The sequence below is a fragment of the Micromys minutus genome (genome assembly GCF_963924665.1).
Source record: "Micromys minutus genome assembly, chromosome: 4".
Taxonomy (NCBI): domain Eukaryota; kingdom Metazoa; phylum Chordata; class Mammalia; order Rodentia; family Muridae; genus Micromys; species Micromys minutus.
In genome coordinates, this window is record NC_137973.1 from 36,388,923 (window position 1) to 36,408,185 (window position 19,263).

Here is a 19,263-nt window from a genome sequence, read left to right on the forward strand (position 1 = left end):
AACCTTAAAATCTGTTCTAATTCCTGTGGTGCAGACTTCATGAACATTCAATTCGAGGACTATTAAAGACCTTTTTTTTTTTTTTTAAAGCACACATACTTCTGAACAAAAGTTGTCTGTCTACTTTTGTAGATAATGAAAATCAGCAGGGGGAAGACAGCAACCTCAGACCTACACTCTTCACTGAGTTCTTTCACAGTTAATGCTAGAATCTTAATAAGTTAGGTTGAAAGTTATAGGGGGAAAATCTATAAACATTTAAGGTAATGGAATCCCGGGTATTCTAATAGAATCATGCATCCGGCTGGCCTTGGGGAGCAATTTACATCCTTTAGAAAGAGTAGGCTGTGAGGGTTCAAGAAATAAAATAAAAATGTATTGCCTTCAATTGTGTGATGTAGCTTTCTGCCACTTCACATTTCTTTTTCAAACTATCCTCCACACAGTTACCACTTCAACTCGGGCTGGTAAAATGCTGGGAGCGCAAAGACTTTAAGGGATCGTGCCTTTGAATTTTGTTGTGCTTTCAGAAATTGATCCTGCAAAAGTAAGTGTTTTGGCAAAAAAAATAAAAAAGTTGGTATTTAATTTACAACTCAAACAATAACTTCAGGAAGTCTGAAGTTCTATGCAAAGTAGACAAAGAGGGGTCAGGAGGGAAAATAAATTAATTCCTTAATTTAGACCTTTCTTTGCCCTGCTGGGGATGCACACACCAGCACATGACTCCAACTTAACCCCTTTAAGACCCATAATTTAAGACAGGGTTGGAAGCACAGTATTTTAAGATGCTGACGAGTAGTGTTACCTTTAACTCTACATTATTTACATTTATGGCACTTAACAACCACATGGTATCCGTGGCGAAGCAGCTGTGTATGCTGTGACATTACCCTCCGCACACAGTCAGTCTCTCACAGACTGCCCACCCCTCACCTTACCTCCTAAAATATTTCCTGAGAAAGACATCCTGAGGAACTTCCAGCAGAAGGGATCTAAAGGGAAAAACTAAGACTGAAGCACCCGATTACACTGTGTGTGTGTGTGTGTGTGTGTGTGTGTGTGTGTGTGTGTGTCTCAAACACAGTCATGCTGTTAACACGGGGGGCATCCTGGCACTGTACCTTGTCCACGGGTTCCTCTTCCTTCTCCAGCACATCTTTCTGAGAGCTAAAAGTTAATTAACAATGAATAATGTCGGCTTTTCTAAACACAGGTGTATCACAAATATCCATGCCAGTTTGGTTATTTTTTTTTTAATAACAGACAAAATCATGTGCTTTGTGGAATGCGTACACAGGAATGGTACAGGTACACAGGCAGAGACAATGACAGCCTTCTCCTTTCCTGAAACGAGATCCCTGAAGCCGGGAAAGGAAAGTACTTGGTGGAGCATGGCTTCAGATGTAGGCAAGCAAAGACCAGGAACAGCCCACTTCAAGGTGTCAGGAAACAGCTCCTTGGGCACTCCCCTGCACAGGGCTCTACCAGGAGGCAGCTTTGTCTACGAATGGGACATTAAGGGGATAGTTCTGTGAAACCAGCTACAACATGCTGACAGAAGGGGCTTCGGACTGACTACTGATTCCCTACTCTTCCTTCTCCAGCTCTGCAGCACGCTTTCCCCTCTCTTCCTGACCAATAACTAAGGGCAAGGGCAGAAGGATGCTTTTCCTTGCGGCAAGTTGCACAGTGGTGCTGGTCACAGACCACAGGGATGGGACAGCAGTAGTTGCCAGGGTGGTGGGTATTGTTTGGGTTCCTGTGGCAGGGCAGCTTGGCACATGAGCTTTGTGAGGACTCATCTCCCTGGGAAACTGGATGGCTACAAGGGGCACCTGCCAACTGGGAGTCACAGTGTTGGTCTCTCCCGGTTTGTGTGAAGCAGGGTTGAGGATTGGGTGAATGGGTTCCTGCTGCAGCCTATAGGAGACGCTGCAGGAGAATGGATCCCCAGAGCAATACCCTACTTCTCCAGAGAAAGACTGTGGGAGGGGCTGTGTAAAGAGCTCCAGGACGTACTTGGAAAGCCAAGTCCCTGTCAGCTCTGGAGGGCCAACCTAGCCTGGCCAGCACTGCCCACCAAGTGAGGCTGTGGTCCAGATGCTCAGGAGAGTGGGAGCCAGAGCAAAGCCCAGGTTGGCAATCCCAGGGCTGGGGAAGGGCTACCTGCCTCAGGCCGACAGAGAAGCAGAGCCAGGAACAGGGTAGGTCGGCTCTCTCTCTCGCTGGAAAATGGAAAAGCCAATCACTTAACAGCTGCAAACCGGCAGTGAATATTTTTTGTCGGGTTCTTTCTCTTCGAAATGTAAGGCAACAAAGAACAAAGACTCAAGCGGGTGGACATTTCCTGGACTGCCATCACTCCCCAGGGTGGTGTGGTGATGTGGATAATTACATGTACAAACACACAGGTGGGTGTGGCACCGGGCCACAGGCAGGGACCAGTTGTAAGGCGAGGCTCCCGAGGACACAGCAGCTACACTTTGGTTTACAGCTGTCACAGAAGCTCCAGGGAACAGCTTCTTCAGAAGTCCTATCTATTAAAGTCTGATAACACCAGTCACTTGTCAGGGTGGACATCTCCTGCTTTCTTCCAAATAAAGTGCAGATGGTCGAAGGATACTGGTCTATCCTCTGCCAGTTTGAGTTAGCATTGAAGAATTAAAAAACAAATCTTTAGAAAAGAACTTCCCCCTGGACACACACACACATATATATATTTATATATTCTTCTTTTGCTTTTCATAAAGCCACAAGTATAGAAATTTTAGACCGATGTCTCGGACTGTAAACGAAGAACAAACTTGTGAGATTTGGGGTCTATGAACTCTTCTGAGAGCACAATGAATGGGATTTTCTTCACATTGACCACGAGGCTGAAGTCCAAGCACTTAAGGACGAAAACAATTCCATCCCGTAACCCGTTTGTCACAGCCTCATCACTGACAAGTCTCCACTGTGTGGACAGCCATCGATCCTTGTCATACTGCAAGGTGGGGCCCGCACTGAGGTATCGTTCAAGGAAAGCCTGAAAGTCAAAGAAGACGATTGGAGAAGTTACAAGGGTTGCTGTGCTTTGTGGCCAGGGGCCATCTTTTTTATCCCTAGGGAATGCTACCCAACTACACCGATACCTTAGAATAGAGTTCAGCTTCTTACGCTGCAGCCCCAGAGATGCTCTCTGGGGAAGAAAGACTCTTTGGTCTTCTGAATTTTCTTTTGGAAATTTACATCTAGAGGGTGAGTTTAGTGAAGTGGATTGGCTACCACTGTTGATGTAACATGCCTCCTGAAGACACGGGCACCTCCCCCCACCAGAGCCAAAATTCCCTGAGAGCAGGCTGAGTTCCTGAACCTGAGGAGTTGGTAACGAATCCAAGGCAGACAGATGAAGAAACACCCTCTCCAACCTCCCCTCCGACAGACAGTGAGTTTGCTCAGTCGTGAGCCCTTTCTCCAGGGCAGAGAAGATACAACCTCACTCACTGGGCTGCCACAAGGTGGGAAGGTACAGTGTGCACAAAGCACTCACAGTTCCAGTAGGCACACTGTGAGTGTTGTCTGTCTTATGCAGAACTGATGTGCGTGCGGCCAGTGCTAGGGATGGCCAGACCCAAGTCCCTCTTCAGAGCTCTTTGTTCCAGGGACACCAAGCGAACTGAAGTTCTGTGAGTCCATACACTCTCATGTGCCTCCCCCTGCTGAGAGCTGTCCCACAAATTCCTCCTTGCCTTCACATCTTAAACTATCTCCTTGAAGCTCTCAGATGGATCAACATGATCTTCTGCCAATGCTCCTGAAATCCCTGGCAAGGACCTCACGTTATAATTCACTTCTTTAACTATGCTGACTTGCTGTCTCCTCCCAATGAGGCTTCAGACTTATAGAAGGTAAGAACTACGTCATCACAGTCTTCTACTTTTTAAAGTGTGACTTTCTAATGTATTTGGCATAGAATTAAATACATATATCAGCTTAGTTGAGAGAAAGAATGAACTGATAATATAAACTGAAAACTACTGGCGTGTATCCCTGTGGTCCAAGGCCAAGGTCAGGACCTTTTGAGTTTTCAAGCAATCTTCTTTCATAAATCCTCCACTCTGCTGGGCCGAGCAAGCAGCTGTAGTCATGGTGATAGGCACACAAGAAGGTGCAGCTGTGCTCCAATGAAATCGGAGTCACAGACATAGCCAAGCCCTGGCTTCGACCCGTGAAACTTAATTCAAATGTGCATCATCAGACATGTACATCAACAGACAAGCAAGTGGTTAAGCAAATCTACACGTCTGGTACAGTCAGGAGCATAGGGGGTGAGTGGAAGCCTCGGGAGTCAGATCTGTGTGCATGGAATGAAAGATCTGAGAAGCCTAGAGAGAAGAAAGCAGGCTTCCAAAATTCAGTATCAAAGCATCTCTGCCTTAAACACTAGAACACAGAGGCAGCTGAGAGAAAACATCAGCCAGAACTGTAAGGGGGGGCATAGTGGGGTTCTTGAGGGGAGTGTCTACTTACTTTTTTACTCTGTGTGTATGTGAGCGTGTGTGTGTGTGTGTGAGTGTGTGTGTGTGTGTGTGTGTGTGTGTGTGTCCACATATGCATGCCATGGCATGTGTGTGGCTGGAAAACAACTTTCAAAAGAACAACTTTCAAGAGTCAGTTCTCCCTTTCCAGATGTAGTTCCAGGACTCAGGCTGGAATGCAAGCACCTTTATCCAAAGAGCCATCTCACCGGCCCCAGTTTTGTTTTTGTTGTTTGACTTGTTTTGTTTTTGTTTCTGAGGGTTCTGCTAGGTAGCACAGGTTGGACTAGAACTCACTACGTAGCCCAGGGTGGCCTTGAGTCCATGATCCGTTCTGCCTTGGCCTCTCAATCTCGGTGATTACAGTGGTAATCTACCACAGCTAGCTGAAAATGTAACTTAACACTGGACTTTCCTCCTTTTAAATAAAAACTCAAGAAAGCATACATTTTAAAAAATAAAATGGGAAGATATCAGACAATTTTAAGAATCCCTAGAGAAAGAAAAACAGCTGTCCCTTCTCCTTACCAGAACCTATAACTCTGCACAAAGGAACATAATTTTCTATTTGCAACCTGTTGTATTTGGACTTTTGTAATTAAATATTCAAAATTTCACCCACATTTTGACAGATACACCATAGCATGCTAGACACTCTTGCATTTGTAAGTGATTTCCAGTTTGAAGTTACACAAAGTATTACTCTGGGGGTGGCAACCTACCTTTAATGTTGTGCATACAGATATTAATTAAAAAGCTGATTCTAGGATGCCCCTCACCATAATCTGATGTTCAAGTGTCTCATATAAACTGGCTCACCATTTGCATGCACAGATATCTGTGATGCTCAGTAACCGCTACACTGTTGTTTAGGGGACAGTGACAGGAAAGTGTGTACACACTCAGTGTGACAGTAGAGCACGGGCCCGCTCAGTAAGAGGCACATGTTTCCATCCATGGCTGGCAGACTCCACAGATGAGGAACCCATGGATACTACACTATGATCATGGCCGTGCTAGTAAGTTTCAGAGACTGCTGAATCAAAGAAACAGTTCCTCACTGGCTATTTCTGCATGGCTTTCCTGACCCCTGTGGGAAGTGTGAGCGGAAGACATCCTATGACAGAGAGCCATGGGATGTCACCTGTGCACCAAGGCCATCCACACTTCCATGTGATTTACATGCCTCCCTATCATCACCTCTCACACAGGGCTCTGTCAGGCATCCCCGCTTCATACGGGAGGGATCTAGTATAGAAACATTTGTGCACAGCTATAAACCAACTGAGTGGTGCGGGGGAGAATCTGAACTCACAATACCTGCTGTACCCACCCTTTCTCTTTTGGCCCTAGTCCTCTATTAAATATCATCGGTGATTTCTGCAGTCTCTATCCCTTACAGCGTGCTAACGCCACGATCCAAAAGACGGCTTGAAGTCCACAACATCCAAAATGGTGGCATCGTTTCTACCAAAAAACCGGTGGCTGTTTAGTTGGACCTTATCACACGGATTAGCGTGAGGCATGAAGAACATGCTCAGTTCACAGGTTAGGAAACTGAGGCAGAGTACCAGAAGCTATTTGTCCAAGATTGTACAGCGAGACAGCTGGTGGAGGACCCAGGTTAAAATGGGTCAGTTTAGCATGTGCTTAGCATGTACACACAGAGCATACATAAATGCTTTCCTGTCACACCCTCACCACTACTCTGTACTGGTTCAAGGTGGAATTTTTTTCCTGTTATAGAATCTAGAGGTCATCAAAATGCATCTTTAAAAAACAATTATTCTGGGCTGGGGAGCTGGCTCAGCTGTGCTCAGATTCTTAGGACTCCCACATGTAGTGCATGCTTGCAATCCCAGTGCTAGAGAGAAAGAGAGAGGAGGACCCCAGGGGCTCACTGGCCAGCCTGTCTAGCAGGATCATCGAGTTCCAAGTTCACCGAGAGACCCTGTGTTAAAAAATAAGATGGATAGCTGAAGAGGTGGCTCATTAGTTAAAGAGACTTTATTGCTCTTCCAGAGGACTCAAGTTCAGTTCCTACTAACCACATCAGGGGACTTATAGTCGCTGGTAACTCTAGTTCCAGGGGACCTAAGTGTCCTGGCCTTTGCGGGGGGCAGCCAAACAAGAGATATGTTCACACAGAAACACACAAGTACATATAAATCAAAATAAAAAGTAAGTCTTAATGTGGTGAGCAACAGTGGAGACACAGGATGTCACGTGACCGGCCAAACCTGGGAACCTGTCTGCTCCAACCCTGACCCGGCAGCTGTGGCGCACCTTGGGGGTCATGCTGTTGGTGATGCAGAAGGCCAGATGCTGCAGGATGCTCTCCATGCTGTGGTACTGCTGCTGCCGTGTGGTGCGCAGGTACTTCTGCAACGCCCTGGCCATGGAGGGGAAGATGGCCTGGGCTGCCTCTCTGGGGTCCATCACCTCCCCAGGAGATTTCTGCTGCTCCTCAGCCTGGAGACGCTGGATGTGGATGAAGGCTTCTTCCACGGCCACCACCAGTCTGGAAGGAGATTCGGGGCAGTCAGCAAGGCAGTGCCCACCGAAGGGTCTGGGGACAGTCCCATAAGACCCAGAGGACCTTTGTTTACTGCAGCACCCTGGCCTACCACCAACTTCCCCAAGGTTCTGTCATACTGTATCCCTGACTGTCCCTTCCAGGGGACAGAAAGAGCCTGGGAGAAAGAAAAGCAACAGCAGAACTAAGATGGGACTGAGTGGGTGGTGCCCCTGGACCTCCCAATTCTGCCAGTAATGAGCTCAGAAAGCTCACTTCAACCTGTGCTTCGATTTCTCCAATCAAAGGTGAGATAAAAAGACTTCCATTCAAACTCCATCTTGGAAGAGAAAGCAAGTGTGCGGACACAGATGCTAAAGAGCCAGAGCTTGGGGGAGCTTTAGTTGGCAGAGGGCTTGCTCAGTACCACAAAGGCCTGGGATCCCCACTCAGGGGATGGGGCATGCCTGTGTTCCAGCACTCGGGGTGGAAGCGGCACAGGAAGTCAGGCTGACAAGATGGTTCAGGGTAAAGGTACTTGCAGCCAAGCCCAACTACCTGAATTTGACCTCCAGAACTCATGTGGTAGAAGAAAAAGAACCTATCCCCCAAAGTCATGCTTTCCACATGTTCACCGTGGCATACATGTATATGAACATGGACATACACATATACACACTTACACACACACACACACACAGATGCTTAAAAAATTTTTTTTAAGTTCAACATCATCCTCAGCTATACAGAGGGTTCAAGGTCTTGTTGGGAGAGAGAGAGAGAGAGAAAGAAAGAGAGAGAGAGAGAGAGAGGCTCGGGGGGGGAAAGAAAGAATGAGGTGGCAGGCTTAAGGGAAGACATCTTTGCCACCCTCAGCTCACAGGGGAAACAGTGTGGGTGGGGCTGGCCCCCCTCCAAGGGCAGCAACAGAAGCCCCGTCGAAATCTGCTCCTAGGTCCCCGGCTCAGACCCACGGACCGTGTTTTGTGAGTTGGTCCAGGCCCTGTGATGGGTATTTAGAGGTTTTTCTGGTGGTGATTACATACAAAGTCTTAGAAACACGAGTAAAGTGGTCTGTAAACAATCAACCAGGTCATGCGTACAAACAGAAAATTAATTTTGGAAGTTAAAAAAAAAAAGTGAAAATAAACTGTTGAAGGAGGGCCCAGGCATGTGAGGATCGCAAACCTTGCTCTCCGCTTCTTCACTCTCCGCTCGTGTTCAGCCTCTTCATAATACAACTCGTTGTGGCTGGAGTCCCTGCGCCGAGCAGCAGCAGCGATCATGGCTCGGGACTGACCAGTGGCATTGTTACTGGGCCCTTGGATGAAAGGAGAAGCTTTAACCCCGAACCACAGCAAACAGGACAGAGAACCAGCACCAGGGTCTGCGGTCCGCCGGTGTTCTTCCACCCATCCCCCTACGAAGCGCGCAGAGATCCTAAAAGTAACCTCCCTGGGCCTGCGCAGTACTCCACCTTCAATAGCAGGCAGGAGCTCTAACCCCAGTCTGACAGGGAAACGGGAACAGAACTCTGAAGGGGCTGCAGACTGCTCACCCTCGAAAACTCTGGCCAAGAACAACACCCGCCGGAGCGTGCCGAAGAGGTCACTTACCATCTGCTACACAAAGTTTCAGTTTGGCCATAAGGGCAGCTGGGACATCGCATGCAGCAGACAGTGAGAGAGAATGGGCAGGATGGGAGAACAAGGACAGACAGAGAAAAAAGAAGTCAAGGGACACTTACAGTGATCACACACAGGAAAACAAGCTAAGCCGGGTATTACTGCCCCAAACACCAAAGCCCAGCAACCACAATGCACCCCATCTGTGAAGCAACCTCGAAGTCCTGTGTCACTCTGAGCGTGACCGGACTTAGCTTATCATAAAGAGACAGCCAGGACATAATGCTTTCTTCTAGGTGACTTGGGCTAAGTTTTCCCATCAAGGGGGGAGGCTTACCAGCCATATACCTTACATAGCCAAATTAAAAAAAAAAAAAATTAGACAGGATACCATTACCAAAACCTGACACCTATGTAAACCAGCTGACGTGTTGACAACATGAATCTCTTCAGGAGTCTGCAAAGCTCTTGTCCTAGCCAAGGTGCCCGGCAAGATGTGACAGGGAGTCCTGTTTCTCACACTTGAGCACCCGACACCCTGAATGAAACTGGGTTCTGGCCTGGTGAGTCTGGCTCCGGCTTCTGGTTGCCATTCAACTCCTGCTCCGAGCCAGGACTGAGAAGCCCCAGAGGCACTCCCAGACAGGGAGCTCTCAACCTTTCTAGGCCTAATGCCCTTCTAGAACATCCTCAGTCTTTGGGTAAACTGTTCTGACTTTGAAAAGCTTTCCTTTCCTAAGGACTTTCGATCTAAAGTGTTCCAGCAGGAGGCAGGCTACAGTTTCCAACACCAAATCTCCAAATGATGAACTTGCCCTATATGTAGACTGTAAACTGACACTTCCCTGGAAAACATGTTTGTCTACCTTTCCACTAAAAATAGAAACTGTCCCGAAGTGAGAGAAGACCGTAAGGAAGCAGGGTACAGGTAGAAACAAGTGCACCACGAGGCACTGTGGCCCCCAAATGGTTTCAACCACATACCATCTACATTGTAGACTTTCAGGCCCGCCATGTGCTTGGCTGCTCGGAATCTGGATGCTGTTAGGAGGTTTGGGTTGTAGATGGTGAAGTCCTTGTAGTAATTTTCCAGAACCACCAAGGCTGCTCGCTGGATGCTGCGAAATGAGGGCAAAATGAACATAGGGTTCAGTGAATGAATCGGGGAGGATACAGTGAGGCTGAATGAGAAGTCCTTTTCAGTCAGGTCAATTGCAAGTCACGGTGGCTCTCCCAGGGATGTCTGCTGGCTCCTACACTCCCCACATCTCCCACAGTTATGGCTTCCTCCTATCTTCTAGGCTCTGGCATTCCTTATATCCCATTCAGCCAGTAGCTGGAAGAGGAGAAAGTTACAGTCTGTAACCGAGATTTAAGTTTGGGGTACATAGAGTTTTTCCTATTTATCCTTAGTTTACAAAGAAGAAGAAAAAGAGTAAGAGGAAGAAAGGAAAGAAGGAAATGAGGAGCCCCTCCCTGAAAGGTAGGGGGTTTGATGATGCTCACAGGGATTATGAAGGAGAGGTCAAAGCCTGAGGCACTCCTTCAGTGATTGGTTACAAACAAATACACACACACACACACACACACACACACACACACACACAGACACAGACACACACACAGATACACATGCACAAACATACACACATACACACACACACACACACACACACACACAGGACCCTGTCCCAGGTCTAAGAAACTGGTCTCTCATTTTACAGCAATGTCCTCCCTATAGGGCAAAGTCGACTTCAAATGAGACAGAGTTCTTCAAATGAGGCTTCAGCTAGGGTATTCTGGGTCTTGAGGTCCTCAGGAGCTCCTGTCCTTCAACTGATGCCTTGACTCCAGCATATGGAAGCTCCAAGCTACCATTGAGGAGCCTGGCTGATAACACCCATACCCAAGGAGCTTGCTGGGAGCTGAACAAAACACTGCAGAATCCTTGCTGTTTCAAAGATCAACCAGCTGTGACACAGGAAGGGCTTTCACTCACCTCATCCCATTTGACCTCAAGATCACTCCGGGAAAGAAAACAGAGGTACAGAATCTCACAAGCCACACAGTGGCATGCCATGTCTGGCTATAATTCTGGCTATAGTCTGGCTAGAACTCTAGTGCGGATTGACAACCTAGCTGCTGGCCCTTCGCCCTGTGCTGTGTGTCCTGACATTTGCAGCTCTTGAAGCTGTTCACCCACCACACTGGACTAAAGACTGCAGCTCTGTTTTATCTTGCCCTTCTGAGTCTCTTTCCCAGCACTCTGCTAAGCTAATGGGCTTATAAGGATTATTTACAAAAGCCTGAACACCAGGACAGGGACTGCCTTGGATTCCTGAAGGAGTACGTGGCATCCCAGGGTTCTCCCAGAGGCTCAGAGACTTTTACTCCCTCCTGACCATGCGACCCTTAGCCAGACAGCTGAAGCCCTGTACCACCCCCACTCCCCAAGACTCCCTCTGGTCTCTGTTTTAAGAACTGGACACAGGGCGGGGGAAGAGCATCCATTGGCAGAGTACTCTCTGCACTTTGTGGGAACCGAGCAGCCTTGTCCACATTAGGACAGTGTGGAGTGTAAGAATAACTTCCCTGAGAGGCGGTCCTTGCGGCGAAAGGCTTCATTTCGATCTTAGCATTGTTCTGAGTGCTGATCAATGTGCTTTTAGTCTCCTCCCCAACCCTCTGCTGTGACCTTCTCGAGAGAGACAAGTGTTCCTTTATCTCCGCTGCATCCATAGGAGTGCCCACCCCCATCACACACATGCATCCTTGCACATCGATGATCTTCTGCCTCTGCCCACACACTACTTTTTGAAAACCCCAAGTGTGAAAATCAGCTTGGCTATGCACAGACATGCTGGTTCAAACTAGTTCATCCCATGCTTTTGTACCAGCAGAAGATTTGTCTCTAGGTGCTCGGATTATAACATAAAATCATGTGCCTCATCAGAAGTTAAGACCTGGAGGGGAGAAATTGAGAGATGGCTTAGCTCAGTTGCCAGCACCTATGTGGCCTATAACCACCTGATTCAAGATACTCTTTGGCCTCTGTGGTCTGCATGTGTGGGGTGCACATAAACTTGGCAGGTACATACACATTATAAATAAATAAATAAAGCCCCCTTTTGAAAAGTTCAGAGTTTAAAGGCAGTTTCAGAGGTTAGCCTCTGGTCCTTCTTCAAAGCAAACCTTCTTGTGGTGACTGCTGGGTTTTGTATTTTATCCAGGTCACACGGAAAAGCCTAGAGAATGCCGTCAGCTCAATCCAGGGCCTTCACCCCTGACATGTCATCTTTAGAAGTGGCTTCTGTCCTTGTCTCGCTCCTCAGAGTTCCTGCCCTGCACTTCTAGCATGGCCTACAACACAGTTGAGGCAAGGCCCACAGCTGCCAATGATGGAGCAAAACTCTAGGCATCCCCTAAGAACTGGTGCTGGGGGACAGAGACCCGGGGCTTCACGAAGGGTCTCAGTCCTCCCAAGGCCAGAGAAGCGCATTTCCCAAGAAGCATGGAAGAGAAGTGCAGGCATCCTGCTTCTTCTCCAACCCCATCACCACACAGAGCACCAGGGTGACTCAGAGCCAGGCAGGGTCCTGGCCAGATGCCCAGGCAGACAAGCTAATACAGGAGCTGAAGTACTCTCACGCCAAGTTTATAAATGCCTCCAAGAGCTGTGCACACTCTCGCCTACAGAGAACCATTTGTCTGGCACTCAACACATCTAACAATGCGAGGGAAGGAGAATTCCCACAGAACTAAGACAATACACAACCAGTGTGCCCAACGTTCAAAAGTTGCAGTTGTTTGTGTTAAACTACATATTGCTGTGCTTCTACGGAGTAAACCACGTACTGCATGCCTGAAGTCTTGTGGAGACCCAGGATGGTGATTTTCCGTGTTCATAGCTGAGCTGTGCTTTGTACATAACAGCCAGAAGACATGGGTGCAAACAGCAGGCAGAGGCCACCGGCGCCCAAGTTCTGCCCCAGGCTACAGGAACAATGTAAACACTCAGAACTCCATGGTTGATGTCATTTTCTACAGTCTCCCTGGCTCTTAGCGAGCAAAGTCATTTCAGTGATTTTAGGCGCTGGCTAAGTCATAGACCCACAAGAGCAGGACATACACTGCACCCATTCCTTCAGCCAGTGCCGGGGCTCAGACACCTTCCTCACCGCTGACTTTTTGTGTCCTCCAATTACATACCACACAGGCCTCCGTCAGAAAGCCTGCCACACTCCCTAGTCTCAGAGCACTCCATCATAACACAGAGCTGTAATGTCCTACAAGGAGTTAGACTTGCAGCCCCTGCCTCTTTAACTTCCTGCAGAAGTCCCTCACATAAGCAAGGCCATTTCTATTTCCTCTGTATGTAATACTTGTTGGCTCAACTTGTCTATTTATAAAACCTTAGGATTCCCATAGGTTTAAGATTAAGATCTTAAGGTTTAAGGCCAAGAAGTATTTCACAAAACCATTAAAGGCAAGGGGTGGGGGGGGGTGAGGGATGTTTGAAAGCAAATCTTTAAACTAGTCCAGATTCCTAGACAAGGTCATCTCTGGGGGGAGATGGGGGGCAAGGAAAAGAAACTGGTGGGGAGCTTGGCAGGGAAACCAGGGCAGCACTGGATGCAGAGAGGAAAGGCAGTGAGTTGTCACAAACTATCCAGCAGGAGCCCTGGTGAGGCTGTGGAGACAACGCTGCAATCCTCCCGGAAGTCTAGAGATGAAAATGATCCCCTTGTTCTCCCCAAATCCAACAAGCAAATCATAACTCCACTATTCCAATCTCCCAGTCTAGATGTAGTTAGAAATTCCAGTGAGAGACCCGGAGTTTCAACTCTATGGGGTGCTGGCCAAGGCTAGCAGCAGTGTCCGAGAGCTGTCTCTGAAGCATCATGGCTAGTGAGCAAATTCTGGAGGCTGACTTTCTGAGAATTCATTTTAACTGACATTTAGGCTGGGGAAAGTGTTGGAGACTGGGGCGTTTGCCTTCTGTCTTCCACACTTTGACTTGTTTGGTTGGTTTAGGCTTGGTAAGATTTTATAAGGTGATATAATTTAAAGAGCTTGGCCTATGAATGATACCGCCATGGCCATGAGTTTCTATGTCCACAAGTGTGCTGGGGAGGCTGATCTGCCCTCTGTGTGCACCAATCTTTCTCACCAAGAGGAACTGCCTTTGGAATCGACCCAAGGCTTTCTCTGGGGATGGGAACCATACGGACCATAAGGTTACAGCATTCCTTGACAACTCCCAGCCTCTTGACAATCCCATTCACTCATTGGGAGGTGGCCATGACTCAGATGGAGGAAGCATTGCCCTAAGAAGCAGAAAGTCTAGACTCCAGACCTGATTTTGCCATTCTGTTTCTTTCTAGAACCTTGTTTCCTCGTGGACTGTGATGGAGAGAAAACACCAACTGCCTCATGCGGTTGTTGAGACCATCAGCCAATGACTGTATTTCTAAACCATAAAGCATTGTACAAAATCATATCATATCATTAATAATGGGCCCGAGCATTTCATAATAGGGAGTGTGGTTCATTGGTTCATGCCATTCCCGGGCATAAAAGCATGGCTCAGTATCCGTTCATACTGGATGACTGATTACGCTTTGCATCTTTAATGTTCCCCACAAACACTACGTATTAAAGGCTCAGTCGTCAGCCTGAGGAGCTGTGGGGGAAGCAGTGAAACCCTGAGGAGGTAGAACCTCATAGAAGGAAGTCAGGTCACTAGGGGTGTGCTCTTGAAGGTGACTCTGAAATCGCCTGTCGGCTCTCTTTGACATGGCCGCCACGAGTTGAACAGTTTTGTTGGGCTGCATGCTCCCGCCACATGGCTCTACCTTGCTGCAAGTTCAAGTGTTGGGGCTGACTGAGCGTGTGTAAAGCAAGCAAACCAACCCACCAGCCTTGAAACTGTTAGCCTAATTAATCTTTCCCCCTTAAAAACTGCTCATCCCAGGAATTTTGCTTCAGCAATAGAAAGCTGATCAACACACTCCCAGAATTCTAGAAATGGAAGTGATCTCTGTGTTCTGCCAGAGATTCAGAAATCAAAGAAATCAGAATCCATTCCTTTGAGAGTGCCCCAGCCTCTGAAAAGATATTGCTTCCACTGTGCCAAAATAATCATTAACTTCTGCTATTGGTCCTAACCGCTTGCTCTGGAGACAAGTCCCCCACACTTAGGAAAATATCTCATACTTGGAGCAAACACTTTGGCCATAAACCATCTCTTCTTTAACCCCTCTAGGTTACAGAAAGAGGGACTGAAATCTTTAAAAGTATGCATTTTCACACACATACATGTGCATCTCCATATACACATATATATGCACCCCCACACACATACATACATACATACATGTGAACCTCCACACATATATATGTGTACCTCTATATACACATACATGGGATCACACACATACATGTGCACCTCCACACATACATGTGCGCCTTCACACATACTCCTTTATTTACTGTTTATTTTCCCTCGCTTTGATCATGCCTTCTGCAACCAAACCTGTGCATATGACTGAATTCAGAAATTAGCACTGGTCTTTAGGTGTATCCAGGCTAAAGCCCTTACATCCCCAACTCCTCTCCATGGAGAGAGAGTATGGCCAAAGAGGTGAGACCCTCTTAACTTTCAGCCTTTTCCAATATAAACTGGATCCATATCACTCTGTCCACAAAACAGCTTTCTCTGTGAGCGAGAAATGTGGGCATCTTTCTTACATGTACCTGCCCACATCAGTGCCAGGAAGCTCTTCCGATTACCTCGGCATGTGCTGACAGATGAAGCCCTGAACAGTTTCTCATCACAGTAAAATCTGGGAAGACTTCCGTTTAGGGCATGCGGTCCTTATCCTTCCAGCCAAGTCCACCGATGTCCAGAGAAGGTTTAGAAAAGAATGAATAACCACCCCAGCACAACAACATTTGCAAACACTGAACACCTGCGGCGTTCCAGAGGCTGCGCTACAAGCAGGGCTTATAAAAGGATGTTCATTCCTCCAGTAGGTGGATAGGAGTGCTTAAAAGATTCAGACAGGGGTGCAAGGTGAAGGAGAGGAGATGGGAGAGGGGGATGGGAGAGGGAAGGGGAAGGGATGGATGGGGAGAAGACAGGATGGGGAGAGGATGACAGGGATGGGAGGGGGGTTTTAACTGAGGTCTACACAACAGACAATGCTAAGTGTTTGGGCTGAGTCTTAACAGGTCACTGTTGGTCTCATTCTGTGGACACTGGGCTCCAAAAAACTCCAAGTGGAGGAAACAGTATAACAGAAATGGGTGCTAACCACTGTCCTGAAATATCCCAAGTGGGAGGAACAGGGTCTGCGTTCTTCACTGGAGAAAGGATTTCTTGTGTGTTGTATGGATGTATCACCTGTCAATTAAAAAGCCTATGGCTTAGGTGGGAAATAGGAGGTAGGACATCCAGGAGGCAGAAAGAACCCTGGGAGTGTGTCAGGAGGGGGATTCACCAGGAAGGTGTGACTGGCAGATGCACCACACCTGAGCACACACAGCCAGCCATGTGGCAGAAGGTAGGTTAAAATAAATGGGTTATTTTAGTGATGATCTAATAAGAGAAAAAAAACCCTAGCAATATGGCCAAGTTATTCATAGACATATTTTGAGTCTGGGAGCATGAGGCTGGCAGAGAGAACTAGGCCAAACTTCTAGTAAAGCCCTTCTTCCTTGGGGTGCTTTGGTTAGGTATCTGACAGCAGCAACCAGGTAAGTAACTAATACAACCATCAATGCCCCCCATTCAGCCAACTGTGAGTTGTCCCCAGCAATGCCAATGAGAGCTGAGTCACTCTGCATGCATGGACTTTACTGTCCCAGACCAGGAGCAAGCCACAGCTGGGTCCATATGCAGCAGTGTTTGTGTGAGTCCCAGAGAAGCAAACATAATTAGTCACCCTGCCCCCAAGTGCCCCTCAGCCAGGCACAGAATGTGTTTACATCTCCAGACTTCTGCCTTTTAATGAAGATGCTTGAATTTGGGAAGGTGGCTTGATTAAGTCCTACCCAGATAACAGGGTAGATAACCTTGGAACTTGTGAGGACAGAAGGGGAAGAAACTGGCTTATGTTCACTGACCCGGGAGACAGAGTGAGCTTTCTTGACAAAGCATCTTGTGACACATTTCTGAGGTGCAGACTGCCTGTCTTGAGCCACGGGGCACACCCCACTTGAGGGAAGCAGACCAGTGTTTCTGGCCGGCTGATGATCCCGCAGGAAACGTTAGCCAATCACTACCTAGATTTGCTGGAGATCTGACCCTGGCAGCCTCCACACTAAATAGCACTGAAGACTCACAGCAAATCCTTATCTGTAGTGCAGGAAGAGGGAGCAGATGGGAAGCCTGGGGTCCTCATGCCAGACCTCCCAGACAGAACAGGACTGAGTTGCCATGGAAGGGTCTCTGAAGTGCAGGCTCAGGAACACCCTGAGCACTTCCCCGTGTTCTTACTATCCCCATTTTAGCTTTATAGTGAAAGTGAATCCCTGAGAGATACCCACTTTCATACCACGAGTGCAGCCACACTGGGAAGGGTCTGTGAGAGAGACCTGCTTCTTCTGGTCTCTGGAGAGAAACAGCACAAAGCTGCCACGGGTATGATGCTCCCTGGCCATTATGCATGATCCTGTGCAGGGCCTTGAGTGTGCTGATGGAGCTGACAGACATTTTCCTTCTGAGTCTGATGAGTCACAACCAGAGCCAGGGATACAGGAGCTCTCTCCCACTGGGTACCCAGGAGACCTATTCCTATAGGCAAAAGCCATGGCCCTGCCACTAGCTCCCCAGGGCTGCAGCTCTGCTTTCAGGCTGTAGTACAGAACCACGCCTTACTGTTACCTCTCTGTACTGTCAGTCCAGTCTGGACACGGTCGCTATCTGGGAACCGTTGCACATTACCATGATGAATCACACGAAGATAAACACCAGAGACCTAAGGATCAAAGAAGTGCCTGTCTAGTGTGTTTGAAAACATCTCTCTAGACAGAAGCTAAGAAAGCCTGCAGTCACATACACCGGACAGGCTCTGCTGGCCTTCTCTTCCCTGCCTCACCTCCCTCAGCATCAGCACCACTAGCTTTGGGAAGATGGGGATGCAGATGATAAGCCTGGGGTTGAGGTTTGCAGCTACCCAGTGGGATCCCTGATCACCAAGACAGGGCAAAACTATACCTGGAACAGAGCTGAATGCCATCTAATGAGTAAGAAGGATGCCCGGTCACCACTTCCCACTTGTCAACGTTGTGACAGTACAATCACACCAGGATGGGAGCGAGAGTATGGGACCAACCCACATGAGCCCTTGAGGGAAGGCCTACCACTTGTTCTGAAAGCACAGCTGTTTCTTCTTAGGACAGCTACCTTCAGCAGCATGGTCCTCAGTGCTTAGACTATCCCTGCCCTGAGGAAGGCTCTCTGTACCATCATGGCCCCCAAGTGGGCAGTCTCTATGCTAGCATGGGTCCCAGGTAGGCTGTTCATTCCAGCAAAGACCTTCGGGAAATACCAATATGACTTCCATGCAAACTTTGTTCCCAGGAAAGCCTTCCACACCGGCATGGCGCCCAGAAAAGCATATACAAGCACCCCAGGAAAGCATATACAAGCACTGCCCTTTGGAAGGCACTCTCCACGGCAACACACACCCCAAGGGAGTAGACAGCACCTTCCCTTCCATGGTACACTGTACCCCATGCACGAGGCTGTGGGCAGATGCCATGCTCAGCAAGCCATTCCAGCTGTGGACACTGGCAGAGAGCAGCTGTCTAAACACAGGGCCTTAGTGTGCAGAAATTTACACTCTCATTAAAGCCACTTTTAAGAGGTACCACAGCACCAAACCACAAACGGCAGCTCCGAGCTTGCCTTGAAATTCTCCTACGGCCTGAATAAACCCTTCACCCTCTAGTCTTAGGCTTGCATTCATTTTTATCCATTGCTTTTTAACGGAGTGGGCATAGGGACTGGTAAAATACCGTTATTGGAAAGCAGTTATGAATGAAAACACCCATTTCTAAAAATAACCGTGTACATATGAAACCACGACAGTAATGGCATGGAGCGAAAACTCCAGTAAGCATTTAAAAACACTCCTCAGTGCCATGGCCAATAGCTCCGGGCCCTCAGCAGCCTTCCAAGACCACTGGTGTTGGTCTCCAGTGTGGGAGGGAGGCCTGGGCCGGCCCCACACCTGAGCCAGATCTGCAGCCTGAAACCAGCCTGGATACTAGAGTCAGAGTCAGGAATTTAAGACTTCCCAGATGCTGGAGTAAGCTAACCCTTGGGAGACTCCTCTGTTCTTGTTTTAATTAGAAAACCATAGAAAAACCAGGGGGGATCCCCACTCTAGCCTGGAGATGTGTGGGTGAGCCACCCAGAGGACAAGACAAGCCCTGTTTCAATAGGGACAAAATGTGCTTATTGACCCCACGGATTCCTGGTCTTTAAGGAAAAAATTCTAATACTGATAACATCTTTATCTTAACTCGGTCTATGACATGTAGAGTCTGGGCAGATTACACAACATAAACTGTTCTCTCACAGTTCTGAGGG

General features: G+C 48.0%; 1 protein-coding gene across 1 annotated transcript in view; it reads right to left on the bottom strand.

The window, feature by feature from the left end:
- Positions 1 to 1,392: 1,392 nt before the first annotated feature.
- VANGL1 (VANGL planar cell polarity protein 1) overlaps positions 1,393 to 19,263 on the bottom strand; it is a 38,062-nt gene continuing 20,191 nt past the window's right edge. Inside the window, exons 4-8 of the mRNA XM_080915573.1 lie at positions 9,648 to 9,781; positions 8,655 to 8,693; positions 8,227 to 8,359; positions 6,810 to 7,044; positions 1,393 to 3,031 (exon numbers count right to left, since the gene is read on the bottom strand). Of these exons, the coding sequence (XP_080771699.1) occupies positions 2,771 to 3,031; positions 6,810 to 7,044; positions 8,227 to 8,359; positions 8,655 to 8,693; positions 9,648 to 9,781 (802 nt within the window). The 3' untranslated portion in view covers positions 1,393 to 2,770. The remainder of the gene's footprint in view (positions 3,032 to 6,809; positions 7,045 to 8,226; positions 8,360 to 8,654; positions 8,694 to 9,647; positions 9,782 to 19,263) is intronic.